A 14301-nucleotide genomic window follows, 5' to 3' on the forward strand; every position below is an offset into this window, starting at 1 on the left:
CTGGCATGCCACTGCTGATCTGATAAACATTAAGCTCTCAGGAATACTAAGGCAATTCCCTTTTGTTTTCTTCTGATAAGGGATTTATTTTGTCTTGTTATCTCAGGTACATAACATTTGTTTTTCCATGATAATTACATAATAAAAGTTATCACTGGAAAATGGTAATAAAACTTTCAACCCATGACCGTTTAAGAGGGCACATAAAAAGCATTTACAATCTTTTTAAAACATTTTTTATAAAGTACTGCCTGGTAACTGATTTATTGTTGTTGTTTGATGCAGGTAATTTTACAGCACCAGTGCAAGAAGTCTTTGTACTTCACCTTCACTTCCCTCTGGCAGTTTGTACAAAAATGGAAACCTGGTAGTGTCATGGTATGATGCAGATTCAAAATCACGCTTCATCTGGATCTAACAGCGCTGTCTTCCAGCTACAAGTTGACAATGTTAATGTTCATCTTTGGAATAATATGAGGATCAGAGATAATGTAAATAAGCACTCCGCATTCAGTGGATTCTTGCTCTTCGCTGTGTGAAGTGTATGAAAACATTGTGATTTTCCAAACAGATCAAACTTTGAATAATGGTTGAAAGAGGGTTCTGTCAGTCATCATTTTTTTTTTTTTACTTAACCAACCTATGTTGGAGCCCACTGAAAGCTGAAGAATAAGACTGATTTAACGGTGACCCTTCAAAAAACAATCTTAATATTGTTTTTTTCTTATTTTTGTTTTTAAATGGTAGTTATATCATGTTGAAATGTGTATATTTCAGAAATCTTCATCTCATTTTCAAATCATCACTTTATTTCCATTAAGAAAAGTGCGCTGCCTCGAGAAATCATCAATAAAGCAGTATCAATTCCTTTTGTTTTCTTGTGATAAGGGATTAATTTATCTTGTTATGTCGGGATAACGAAGCTGGTTTTCTGAAGATCTCGTGAAAATGATCTTGTTATCTCAGGTAAATAACATTTGTGTTTCTATAATAATTTCATAAATAACTTCTTGAGAAGGTTGTTATCACTGGAAAACGGGAATAAAATGTTCAACCCATGACCCATGTTTTGGAGGGCACATCAAAAGCATAAAGTTAGAATCGCCCACACGTACACACACGTGCACCTTGACTTGCTTTGGTCTTCTTGACTAATGCTTAAGTAGTAAATCAATAACAAATCCTGAGCAAGAAACAACTGCCGAGAGGCAATAAGGAAACAGGGAACAGTTCAGCAGATCATCTGATGTTTTTGCCTGTTTTTGTTTGCCTCCTGCAACCTTGAAAACCTTGACAAACAATTATTAACCAGGACTTTCTTATAAATACATACCTCCTCACTGTCAGTCAACAGTCATTTCCACAGATTAGCCAAATCTAACAGTAACAGATTCCTTCCGAGCAGAAGAATGGAGAACATCTCAGTGCTGATGGTTGTGTGTTTGCTTGCTGGTCTATCTGAATGCCTGGCTGGAGAGAAGGGCACTCAGACCCAGGTTACTGAGCTGACAAATGAGGATGTGGCAGATACGTCGGTAGAAAATGATGCTATCCATAATTTAAACCAAGGGCTTGAAACACCAGCCGTTTTGACAACTAACTCAACAGGAACCCAGCCCAGATGTGAACCACCCATCTACACAGTGCTGAAGCAGCTTGGGGCTCTGGAAGAAAGGCTTGCAGCTACTGTGAGAGCCCTGGAGGAAACAAACAAGAAGCTAGAGGCCAGTGAGAAGAAGCTGTCTGCACTTAACAGCACGGTGACTGAACTTAGTGCAGAGGATAAAGGTAATTAAATATATTATACTTAACCATGGTTATGCAGAGTCAAAGTTAGACATGTAAACCTTGCCTTTACCCAACACTGTCACATATTAACCAAGAAGACCGACTACATAGCAGGCCACTGGTGGACTGTGGCTACAGTTTTCACCATTCACACCACTTTTGTTTTTTGTTTTTTTATCTGATTGCTGATAAAAAAAAATGAATTTATTTCAATATGTACTACCCTGGCACTGATGCAGCATGCAATCTACAAAGTACCTCGTTTCTAAAGTTTTAAAAGATTTGTCATTTTTTAAGAGGAAACAATATTCAGGTATTCATGTTTTTATCTCTCAGGACGACCTCGGGTTGCATTTTCTGCTGCATTACCAGTAGATGGCACCATTGGTCCTGCAGATGTCCTTTACTCTCTGGTGTACAGACATGTTCTGTCCAACATTGGAGGGCATTACAACACACACACAGGTCAGTATTTTAGTACAACCTCTTGAAAGTAGTTTTAGAACTGTTTTAAACTTTCTTTACTCATCCCTCTTTTTCTGCTGCAGTATCCTCCTTACAATCTTTTTTTTTTTTTTTTTTAATTAAGTACTGCCTGGTAACTGATTTATTGTTATTGTTTGATGCAGGTTATTTTACAGCACCAGTGCAAGGAGTCTATTATTTCACCTTCACTTCATTCTGCTGGGCACTAAATCCTGGAAGTTGTGGTGGAAGTTTGTACAAAAATGGAGACAGGGTAGTGTCATGGTATGATTTAAATAACAATCACCCTTCATCTGGATCTAACAGCGCTGTGTTGCAACTACAAGTTGGAGACAAAGTTAATGTCCGTCTTTGGAATAATATGAGGATCAGTGATAATGGAAATAAGTACTCCTCATTCAGTGGATTCTTGCTCTTCCCTGTATGAAGTGTGACTTTCTGCAGCTGTAATAACTTTAAGAAAAATGAAATGTTTTTTGTTAATATTGTTCTGTTTCAACATTGTTTGTTTTTAAATGGTAGATATATCATGTTGATATGTGTATAATTCAGAAATCATCATCTTATTTTCCAAATCATCACTTTATTTCCATTGTTAAGAAAGGTGCAATCAAAATGATCAATAAAGCTGTATCAATTGTAATGCGATGACATTGACTCTTGTGCCACGTTTTTTTTTCTAGTCAAAGAAACATAAATTAACGGCACTGTTACTAAATCACAGACACCCCACATTCTGCTCCACATTCTTTCACCACTCCAAAAAAAAAATCCTTTAATAACGTCCAAAATATCTTAACTTTAGACTCCACTGTCCAAAAAATCTTCATTTAACTTCACTCAATCTTGCTCTGAAGCTTTCATGCTTGACATCAAACATCAAAATCCTCTTTTGTAAATAAAAGATATAATTCTATGCATTACAGTCTATTAAACAATCAATAAAATACAATAAAAGAAATATATAAAATAAATTAGAAATAACCCTAAAAGAAAAATCTTCACAAATGTAAAGTTATGCCCGCTTAATAGGAGTTAAAATCCTGTTAACTTAATATTTCACTGTATTGCAGTATCAAATATAATTTCAGGTTTTAATTGTTACACTTACAGTATACAGTATAGATCAGAAATAAATAGATTTCTAGAAAAGATACTAATTTCAAGGAGTGTTTCTATGGTACAGTTTTGTCCTTCAATACAGTGATGTTCATTACAGGAGATGAATATCAAAATTCATTACATGCTTTGTAAAAATCTTGTTTTTGTGATCATACTAAGAAATTAACACAGCTCAAATCTTTTAAATCATTAGCTGAAAGTAGACATTTTAGTCACATTCTAAGATATCAGGTGTACAGTACAGAGCAAAGACTTTCCTCCTCAGCTGAAGGTGATGAGGTATTCTGGGTAGGCCTGGTCATCGTGGAAGATCACAAACATGGAGGGCTGCTGCTGGTTGTTCACCACACTGTCGAAGCAGTCGGTGGGGTCTGAGCCTCGAGGAGGGGGGCTTTTCATGGCAGAATTACCGACTGTGTAACGGCCGGTCAGGACACGAGCAACATACAGCCGCTTCAGGCCCAATGCGTCTGCTGGGGAATATCCACCTGCTGAATAATGTGCGTTGACTGCGAAGTAAACTCCCTTCCCATACGCAGCAGCTGTGATAGAGACATACAAGGAAAGAGACAACTTAACTGTCAACTTAAAGGAACATTTCAAAGACATCAACATTTTGTTAGCGTGTCACTTTTTTGGAGGAGGATTAGGGCTACTGTTAGAGCCAGAGTTCTGACTTTTGATCACACTACTGACTTTTTTCTCAGATTTCTGACTTTTCTCAGAATTCAGGCTTTTCTCAGAATTCAGGCTTTCTCAAAATTATGACTTTAAATGTGCCATTTGTAAGAAAAGTTGATTTTGACTCTCATTCCCAACTCGTCAAAAACTGGCACTTTGGGATGACCAGTCCTACAATCCCAGAGCATTACTATTTGACGAGTTGGGAATAAGAATCAAAAATCAACTTTTCTTACAAATAACACCTTTAAACTCAGAACTCAGCCTTTTCCTCAGAATTCTGACTGTAAACACATATTTCTGACCCTAATCCTCTACCGTTTACTTTCTTGTCAACAAGTAGATGAGAAAATAAAACACCACTCTCATGAAGCTACAGCTAGCAGCCGGTTAGCTTAGCTTGGTCTGAAACTGAAGTGAATAACCACATCTAGTTTTTTGTACCGATAAAACAAACAAGATATAGTAGGCATATATTGTTACTTTTGAGCCAAGCTAACAACAATATTCTTTACCATGTGCTCCTGCGTAGCTCCTGTCAAATCTGTCCCTCTCAATAAGGTTGCATGACTCTGCTGACGTGCCGTGGTATAGAGACTTCTCTCCCAGGTCTGCAGGACCGTTCTTGGTGAGTATACGCTGCCTACACACAGAATATGCGTGCCACAGGTAGAGGTTCTGCACACGCTCAATCTGAGATCAGAAAACAACCAGTTACTCAATCTGTACTGTAGATTTTCAAGCATTAAAAACCTACAATGAGACTATAAGAAATGTGTGTTTTTGTGTGACCATACTCACTTTGAGAATGTTGTATTTAGCCGTTTTGAGGAAACCCTGAGCTACACGTTGGTACTCTGCTGAGTTAGGTTGCAGTTGGACCTTCTTAAAGACTTCCTCATGCATAGGGTCCCAATGTGTTGGAAACTCTAAGGCTAAAGAAGAAGTTACATAAGTTAATGTTATGGTTTGAACATTCTTAATGATTAAAAAAGAGGATGTTGCAAAATCTGAAGGAAAGTGGAAGTAAGTGAAAACATACTTGTTTCTGTCTCGCTCCTCTTTACTTTGTACTTCATGCCGGTGAGCCAATCTGTGGCTTCTTCTGCCATCAGGTTTACTTTCACCATCATGCCGTCTGGTGCCCTCATATCTACGGACACTTGTTTCTTCACGTGAGCCTCCTCCAGCAAGAAGTTGTCATGCAGGCTCAGCTCCTGCCAGACTCCATTAACTTTCTGAATCAACCACTGGACATTGAGAGCCAACATTGCTTCTTCTTTGCATTGGAGGTCTTCGCAAAGTGCTTGTTGGACTGCTCTATTCACAAGCTCGATGACGCTCAGGACGTCTTCTTTCAGGCCTTTCAGCACATAGACGTCTACTCCTGACGCTGACCGATCTCTAGCTGTGTTCCCTGCTCTGTTACCACTCACACCATCAGGGCTTTGACGTCTCTTGTATTCCAGACTAATTTCTAACACTCTGACTTTTGCCTGCACTGCCTCCAGCTCCATAGCTCCAAGCCTGGAAAAATTATGCACATCCACCTCTCTCTCAACTAGCTGCTTCTGCAAGTTCCCCTCCAAATCTCTGCCGACGGTCCTGATGGTGTCTCGACTACAGGCAATCACATTTATCACAGCTGGCAGTGGCTTGAAGGAGAAGAAGCTTGTGCCTTGTGGTGCTGAAGTTGTGGAGGTCCTTGAATTTTTTTCTTGCCACTTCGTGAGTATTTGTTTGGCTTTTTCTTTTTTTAAAAAGAGCAAAAAAGGTCATAAGAACACTGTTTAATAAACTGTTTATCTCCCACCTTACCTGAAATATCTCAATAACCACTGGATGTATTCTCATAAAATTTTGTATCAACTTTCATTGTTCCATGAGGGTGAAGCCTATTGACTTTTGTAACTGCCTGACAATTCCTCCCTTCCATATTTTAGAATCAATTTAACACATTTCCTATTGTGTAATGTAACACTATCAAACAGTGATGTTATCTAGGAAGTGGTCCAATGCTAACGGTAACTGTTGTCTAACAGCTTGACGTGATGTTGGAAGAAAACGGCTGCATGTGAATATGGTCTCAGCTATACTTTGTATCGAACCTGGTAAGTATTACGTGATAATAATTGGCCACTAAGTACAAAATATTCAAGCCTCATAAATGGGTACAAACCTCTCATGCTGAGATGGCGAGTGGCTGTTTGTCCAAAGCGGTTCTCCAGCTCTGATCTGCAAAAACATATCAAAGGACAGACAGTTAAAAACAAGCTGACCTGACTGATCAGACAGTGCTACACATGCCAAGTGATAACTAACCCTTCTATAGTCTGTTGCTGAGTAAGATTTATAACTGACCTGAAAGCCTGGAAGACCGGTTGTTGCAGGATCACAATGCGGATGAGCGAGAGAGACTTTGGTTTCAAGTCTGTAATAGCTGAGGTCATGCCATCCAGAATGGCTATACATGCTTTGACGGAGTCCATACCAGCCACACCTGATGGGATGTAAGACGATGGCAATGAATCATTACAAGTTTATTCCACCAGTGATTCCATTCATATTGCCACAGTGAACTTTTGTTATGTTCCTATTCACTGTGTTGACCTCGAATGCCATTATTTGTATTGTATATATACAATACTTTACTATGATTAATGTACTTGGCCTACTTTAGATCTCTAAAGATATCTATAGATCTATGGACCCATATGAACAAGATGTTTTACTTGTTGTCATGTGTTATTAATGAGCAATATTACACTGGAGGGTGAACTTTACTTGAACAATGTGGTGCTACTGATGCTCAAGCTCATTCTCAAGTTTAATATTGGGAGTGTACAACAATTAGCAACAAAATAAATATATAAATATATGTGTTGAGTTTTGATTCAGCTCTGGCAGTTATAATGTTGCCCAAAGAAATAGTGGAGTAATAGTTGACCAATCAGATGACTTGGTTGGAACTACCTGTTGTATACTAATTTATATACATGCAAGGTTTTTAACTCATCTTTAACTTTAACTAGATGTAAACATGATTTTTTTTTACTACATTAAGGTGAGTTAAAACAATTGGTGTTGACCATAAAGCATACACATAAGCACCCATAAACACACACACATGCACCCATATACACACAATACAAACCAGTATTGATAGCTGGGAAGGCCGCTGAGTGGTATCCTTTGCTCTCACACTGCTTCAGTATCTTTTTGCAATTTTTCCGAATCACCTGAGGGTCACACTTAAAACTAGCATGAATGATTTCCCGACAGGCAAGCATCCCGGGTCCTGTGGTGCACATGTAGTCTGCTGGAATTCCCGCTTTCAAAACACATAACAGAAAAAAGACATGTATAAACACGTAGAGCTGGATTTTGTACGTGAAGTTGGGTGTTGATAATGTATAAACTGAGGAAGATATATATAGATATGATAGTAATGTGCACGCCCGAAAACCTCTTAGAAGTATGTGTACAGTGTTTTTCAGTCCGTGCTTACCTCGTGCTAACTCTACTTGAACAGCGGCCCCTGCTGCAGTCAGAATAGCTTTGGACACACCTGTGGAGGTTGCGTACAGACTTACTGCAGGATCCAAACTAGGTTAATATAATGTTTTAAATAATTCACAAGTCTTAGGTGCTGTGGTTCTGCATGTGTATATTTAAAATCAATGGAAACATTTAAGAGAACAATTAATCATACCTGATTGATGATTGACGTTGGAGAAGTCAGTTGTATTGATAATGGCATCAGTTCTCTCATGAATGATGTCTCCATGGACTATCTGAAGCTTGACTCCACCCAGCATGGCTGTGACCTCGTCATCACTTAACGAGACATGGCGGTAAAAGGAAGCTAAAGTCATGTAAATAAAAAAGAAAGTATAATTATAGTTCAACATTTTTTACATTTACATTAAATCAAAAAGAAACAATAATAAAAACTACAATTAAACTGACAGAGCACACTGATTTCTTTCTAGCCTCATTTAACTTCTTGTTTTGGTTTTACACCTGAATATTTATTGCATGACAGATTCTCTACCTATGTACACTACCAACCCAGCAGACAAACAAGTTAGCAAATAGTTGAGGAAGACAGTTGAACATCTGCAAGTTAAGCTAACCCTATTTCCTTCAGGGTTGGTGGTCCTTATCTGCTCGGTGTGTGACTGGGTCATGGTTTGCTAGCACTTTAGCCTTAACTTTAAAAATGATAATATGGTAGTGGTTCTGTTTGGTAGCCTCTTTGATGTTTGTCTGCCCCCTTGTGGCTGTAGAATGATTATAGCACCCTTAGAGATTGAAGAAACAAGTAATTAATGAAAGTCTTGTTCAACCTTAAATTGAAAAGAAGATATTAAAATTAACCTTGATCTGGATTAGCATCGTTCGTGAATCCTCTGAGATGCAAAGAGTCCTGTGTAGACTGGAAGGCCTGTAGCAACAAAGTGAACACCAAATAATTGTTATGTTTACTTTCTGCAGTCAGTGGTTTTGATGTAGTATTTTCAAAAAACCTGTAATCTCACTGTGAAGCTAAATAAATCAATGCTCTGGCCCAAAGAACAAAACAGACAGCTACAGGCGTTGACCTCGCCTTCAAATTCACAGTTCCCATGGAGGTCAACCATGCGTTGTTCTCTTCTTTGCCCCATTAAGGCACAGACACAGGACCTCTGGGGTTTGGCAGCAGATACTTTGAGTCCTGTGGTTTGAGAAGTGGGGCCTCTATGGATCGGACTTGTTTCAGCGCAACCCAAGGATGCCCAATCTGACTGGGATCTGGGCAATTTCACTTCACCTGTTAGTTCTTTTAAGGTTGTAGCCGATCATTGTATAATATTATAATTTACACAATAGGTTACAAAAGGCGGTCTACAAATTAAGAAATTGGACACACTCTTTAGGGATGCAGGCACTGATATTGCATTTTATTTACCTTGCTAGATTCTTTGTCACTGGGGTGGATGACGATACGGACCAGGAAAGATGTTCTGCTGGCTCGTTTCTGTTCAAATACACGGACCTCCTCCAGCAGAGCCTTGGATACCACACTGTGAGGAAAACGCAGGACGGCACCAGTCCCAAGTACAGGGAGAGCAACTGATCTAAAGCCTCTGTTTTCACAGTAAGCCAGAATTTTTCTGATGCTCTGTCTCAGGACCTGGAAGAATCAAGGACTTCCGAGGTTAATGCAGCCCCTAGTTTTTGAATGTAGGCAAAACAAAACGTTTCACAACACACGGGAACATCTCACCTGGACTGCATTTCCATCTCGGTCATTATCCCAGGGAACAAGGTTGAGGAAGAACACTCCATTAGATCGAAGTCCAGGCAAGCCCTCCACCAGGACTGTGTCACCAGGCAGTGTAGCTCCTCCTGCTTCACTGTGAAACTTTACAGCCAGCTGTGGTCCAACTATGCCAGACAAAGCGTTTCCAACACGAGTAGAAAGAGGATCATGGCCGGCCATAGGAGATACCAGGCCATCCACCTGGGAGAATACAACAGTCAAATGTCATCCAAGTTTACTCTTTAGTGATTCTGACCACCACAATGATGCAGCTTCAACATCTCAGCAAAGTTTCTCACCTGCTGGGTCTCAATGGTTCCCTGAATGATCTCTAGACGGACACCATCTCCAGGACCTCCAGCAGTGGCTCCTCTTGCTGTATTATCTTGGGCAGAAGCATCCATCTGGAAGCCCAAATCACTTGGTGTACTGTCTCTGGTATTTATCCTTTGGAGGAGCCGGTCACATGCCTCCTGCATGGCCCTCACCACCTCTCCTCTGTTATCAATCAGGATGATTCTGCTCAGACTTCGCCCTCCCTGACTACCAAACTTCTTAATAGCAGTCACAATAGCCTCTGAGCACACGTTGACAGGAACGCCAAACAAACCTGAGCTGATACAAGGCATAGCTATGGACTTGAGCTCAAATATTTCTGCTAAATCCAGAGCAGACTGGACAGTTTTTTCCAGTAAAGCCCTCTCTCTGCCACCTGATTTTCCACCTACAGGCCCAACAGCATGCAGCAGTTTCTTGCAGTTTAAGTTCCCCCCTGTGGTCACTACCACTTCACCTGTAGGTATTTTCCCAGTCTGCTTTACTAGAGCACGGCTCTCCTTCTGCACCTGAGGGCCACCTGCTTTACTCAGCGCAGCAGCAACACCTCCACCATGGTCAAGATCTTCATTGGCAGCGTTCACCAGGGCATCAGTATCCTGTTTGGTGATGTCACCCTGACACACCAGCACCTGGATGCCATCACGGAGGCTGTAGCTCGCAACTGTTGTACCTCCTTTAGCAAATGCTTCACCAGATGCCAGATTCTGTCGAGCACCATGAGGTTGGTCTTGAAACTGTATGAGACATTTCTGAGAATTAGCAACTCTCAAAATGTTCTCTTTTCCAGATGGATTTAAGAAATACCTTACTGCTCCGGGCAGGTCAATGGTGACTCTGTCCTGAACAAGGGAGTCCAGAAAAGGACCCAGCTTGTTCCTAACCTCAGTCACTTTGCTGGATGGACCTTCCAGTACCACCATGGGCCCAGAGGAAGATGTTAAAGCACGGAAGGTAACCCCTGAATGGTCAAACTTTTGCAGCTGCAACAATTCTGGTAAGGCTTGTACTAACTCTGGAAAAGGAAGATTGACTTTGCCTTCTATGCTACACTGGTCCAAAATAAACTGTGTGACAGCTTCACTCAGCTCTTCAACCTCATTCGTGTGGCCCAGTAAGGTAGCCATGTTGTCTGAGCCAAACACGACCTGAGCCCTGTATTGCCCTTGGTTCATCTCATTTGTCTTGGACTTGAGCTTTTCCTGAAGCTCAGATGGCACCGCAGAGCAGTTAGGAATATCAATCTTGACTTCCTTAAATTTTTCTTTCAGTTTTCTTTCTGTTTCATCCAGTTTATCATCAAAGAGGGTGAACAAACGTAGCTCTGTGTCTCGCAACTCTACTTCCACCTTGTCATCACCCCCTAAAAAGTCACCTAGCACCCCTGGACCTCCATAAGCTTTTCTTAGGAAGACCATAAAATGTGGACTCATGTCAGAAACTTTCCTTTCTAAAACCAGATTCTCCAGACCGGAGATCAACTCTCCAGCCTTCAAGATCTCCTCCACAGAACCTTCCAAAACTATCTGACCTGCATCTCCCTGTGTGACCTTCACCCCTGGAAAATCTCGTCCCAAACTGTGCTCAATCTCTTTCCAGAGCAGACGGAGTTTGGCTTCGCCAAGTCGACGGATCCTGGTTTTCTTCTCACTTAAACGTGACCCTCGTTTAACATGCGTATCCTCTAAATCTCTAGCCCTGGCCTTCACCTGAGAACGCTCCCCAACTACAACAGCCATGCCAAGCTCGCTGTACACCTTCACCTCGTCTGTGTTCTGAGGAGAGCTGCAGGACTGAAGCAAAGCTTTGATTTTGTGAGGGTCCAACTCATAGTGGCACAGGTAGCCATCAAAGAGTTGATCTACTTTGGCTTTCCGGTTTCGACCTTCATCTACAGAACCTGGTTGGGCTAAAGTCCTGACTAAAACCCGTCCCTCCTCTGGGTAAAGATGGGCAGAGCAGGACACCAAGGTGAGTTCTTTCACTAGTTCTTTCTCCGCCTTCGGACATTCCTTTAGATAACGAAGGAGGTAGGGATCAAGTTGTAGTTCATACTCTTCACCACCTGGTGGAGCTGTTGAGGCAGGAATGGACTGCTGTCTCTGTCAATGGAAAGATATAGATTATATCAATTTTGATTTTCAGTACATCAGAACAGTTTTAAAGAGTGGTGCAGACCCGGTGGTGAGCAGAGTCAGCTAACAGCATGTAAAGAAAGAGGAGACACTATTCAAGAAGACTTTCCACACTGACCTGTAATGAAGCTGAGTCCAGTTTTGGGCTAACTGACTGGCTTGTAGGTCCCGGGCTGCCTCTCACAGTCAGCACCAGAGGACCACCTGCAACCTCCAACACATGTTTAGATTTCTGCAGGACTCTTTGCTGAGCTGAAACAAAAACGGGGACATCTTAGGTCTCATCTTTATCAGCACTAGTTTGTTTCTTTCCCCAGGTTTTTTGCCCCTCCACCCTTCACCCTCTGTCCCTGCCTCTGTGTTCATATAAATGAAATGAAGAAAGTGAAAAAGTGTGTAAAATGTTCAATCCTGTATTCTTCCCTTATTGTGTTCCTGAAAACATATGCAACTGTATATTATGTGGTAATTAGAATTATATCTGTGTTTGTGTTTGTGTTAGTGTTAGCGTGGATCTCCTGGAGGCTTCCCGTCAGACAACCTCTCTCATATCCAATGTCAACTAAATACTAAATTTGTATGCTAGTTTTTGACACCTGAGAGTTCTGCTTTACCTGTAAATTTCACTAAAAGTGATGCAAAACTAAAAAGACATGCAAAATGTATGGAAGCCAGTTTCCTCCAGTTAAAGACATAAAATCTCTCATAATTCTGACTTTTATTGCCTAATTGCTACCTTTTATTCCATAATTTAGATTTTTAATCTGATCATTTTGATTTTTTTTGATAATTTTTACATTTTATTTGATAATTCTGACTTTTTATCTGATTATTTCGATTTTTTATCTGATTATTTCGATTTTTTATCTGATTATTTCGATTTTTTATCAGATTATTTCGATTTTTTATCTGATTATTTCGATTTTTTATCAGATTATTTCGATTTTTTATCCGATCATTGGTCCTTTTTATTTTATAATTTTTATTTTTATTTCATGATATCACCTTTTTTTCTATCTATTTTTTATTATTTATATATTTATCAAGGTTATGTCATTTAAAGTTTTTAACTGGCGGAAAGGGGAAATGTAAACAAAACAAAAGAGACATAATACAATAATTAAAAAAACTACAAAGAGTAACAAAATGACCGCATATATACGCAAAGGGACCACAAAGGGTCAGAAAATGAGCACAAGAAAACGCAAAACTAGAAATAGATTGAAAACCTCTCCAAAAATGACCAAAACAAAATCAGAGATGCAAAAGAATTACAGACAGTCTTGTCTTTAGGAGGTCTGGGGGTCTTTCACATGTGTGCTCAGGGATTTATCTTGTCATAATCCATACATGTTTTCAACCAGTGCGCAGATTTAATTTCAGCTAAAGAAACATGACAACAATTGTCATAACTGCCACACCCTGAATTTTTGTGAGTGCAGTGAATGGCTTTTTATTATGGAGTTCACAGACTGTTATCATGTCGCTTTGACATGTGCTTCTGTCACTCCAGCAGTCATGTACTGTACAGAACTACATGTTATTTAACAACCTATTATATAAATACAATGTTGCATCATCACGAAGAGTCCAAAGACTCACACAGGACTCTTTGTGACGTAATCTGATCTTTATGAAAGTGAAACTAGAATTGTATGTTTCTAAATTTAGATACAGGCCTCGATAGATTGGCTTAGTATACAAAAACACAAAAAAAACATCGACAGTGGAGTATTTTAGACGTGGGTGTGCAATAAAATGTGTCTAATTCATAAAAGAAAAAGAGAAATAATCGAATGAAATCAACCTTTTCTTTTTTTCTGTCCAGGCAAACTTTAACAAGACATTTTACCGTATATGTTTTCAAGAAATCAACAAGTCAAGGATCCAGTTCAACAGATACACATGTAAAACCAAGCGTCATACCCTCTCGATCTTTGAAAGCAATGCTGAAAACTTGATCATGTATGTGTGTCACCGAGCCGCAGTCTCCTCCTCCCGACTTTCGGCGGATGTGGAAGAAGTTTTCTATCCTTTTCTTTTGCTCTTCGTTCAAACCGGGACACTCGAAGAAAACGGGATACTGGTAAGTTTCCCCCATAGCACACAAACTTGACTCAATGATCAAATGTGCGAGCGAGGAGTCAGCTGAGCGGTGCTGGAACCGGTTGGAGCAGCAGTGCTGTGCGCTGTGCAGGCTGCAGGCTCTGGTGCACCCTCCTCCGGAATTGATGGGAGACGTCACAGAGCACCGTGACTTCCAGGAAGACCTCTTACTGTAAATTTCACATACACAACAGTCAATTTACCAACTTTTCCCACTTAACTCTGTAGGTTTCCTGTGCGAATTTAAAGAATATATCAAAAATGTGGCAGAAATTGACTGTAAAAAAATAAAAAAATAAAAAAAATAACAATAAAATTAAACAAAGAGGAATGTTTTTTTTT

General features: G+C 40.0%; 2 protein-coding genes across 2 annotated transcripts; one reads left to right on the plus strand and one right to left on the minus strand.

Annotated features, from left to right (window-relative positions):
* Positions 1-1409: 1409 nt before the first annotated feature.
* On the plus strand, positions 1410-2701 carry LOC141004094 (complement C1q-like protein 2). The gene is made up of 3 exons (XM_073475591.1): positions 1410-1788; positions 2125-2253; positions 2418-2701. The coding sequence occupies exons 1-3, from the start codon at positions 1410-1412 to the stop codon at positions 2699-2701; spliced, it is 792 nt and encodes a 263-aa protein (XP_073331692.1).
* A 136-nt stretch (positions 2702-2837) lies between these two features.
* Positions 2838-13988, minus strand: LOC141003886 (protein mono-ADP-ribosyltransferase PARP14-like). Its single transcript, XM_073475360.1, has 15 exons — positions 13780-13988; positions 11972-12105; positions 9682-11820; positions 9347-9583; positions 9029-9253; positions 8458-8524; positions 7790-7942; positions 7586-7645; positions 7232-7408; positions 6439-6577; positions 6257-6312; positions 5120-5827; positions 4879-5012; positions 4593-4770; positions 2838-3938 (listed from the first exon to the last, which is right to left on the minus strand). The coding sequence occupies exons 1-15, from the start codon at positions 13952-13954 to the stop codon at positions 3658-3660; spliced, it is 4863 nt and encodes a 1620-aa protein (XP_073331461.1). The 5' UTR covers positions 13955-13988; the 3' UTR covers positions 2838-3657.
* Positions 13989-14301: the final 313 nt, after the last annotated feature.

Source organism: Pagrus major, chromosome 10, assembly GCF_040436345.1.
Source record: "Pagrus major chromosome 10, Pma_NU_1.0".
Taxonomy (NCBI): domain Eukaryota; kingdom Metazoa; phylum Chordata; class Actinopteri; order Spariformes; family Sparidae; genus Pagrus; species Pagrus major.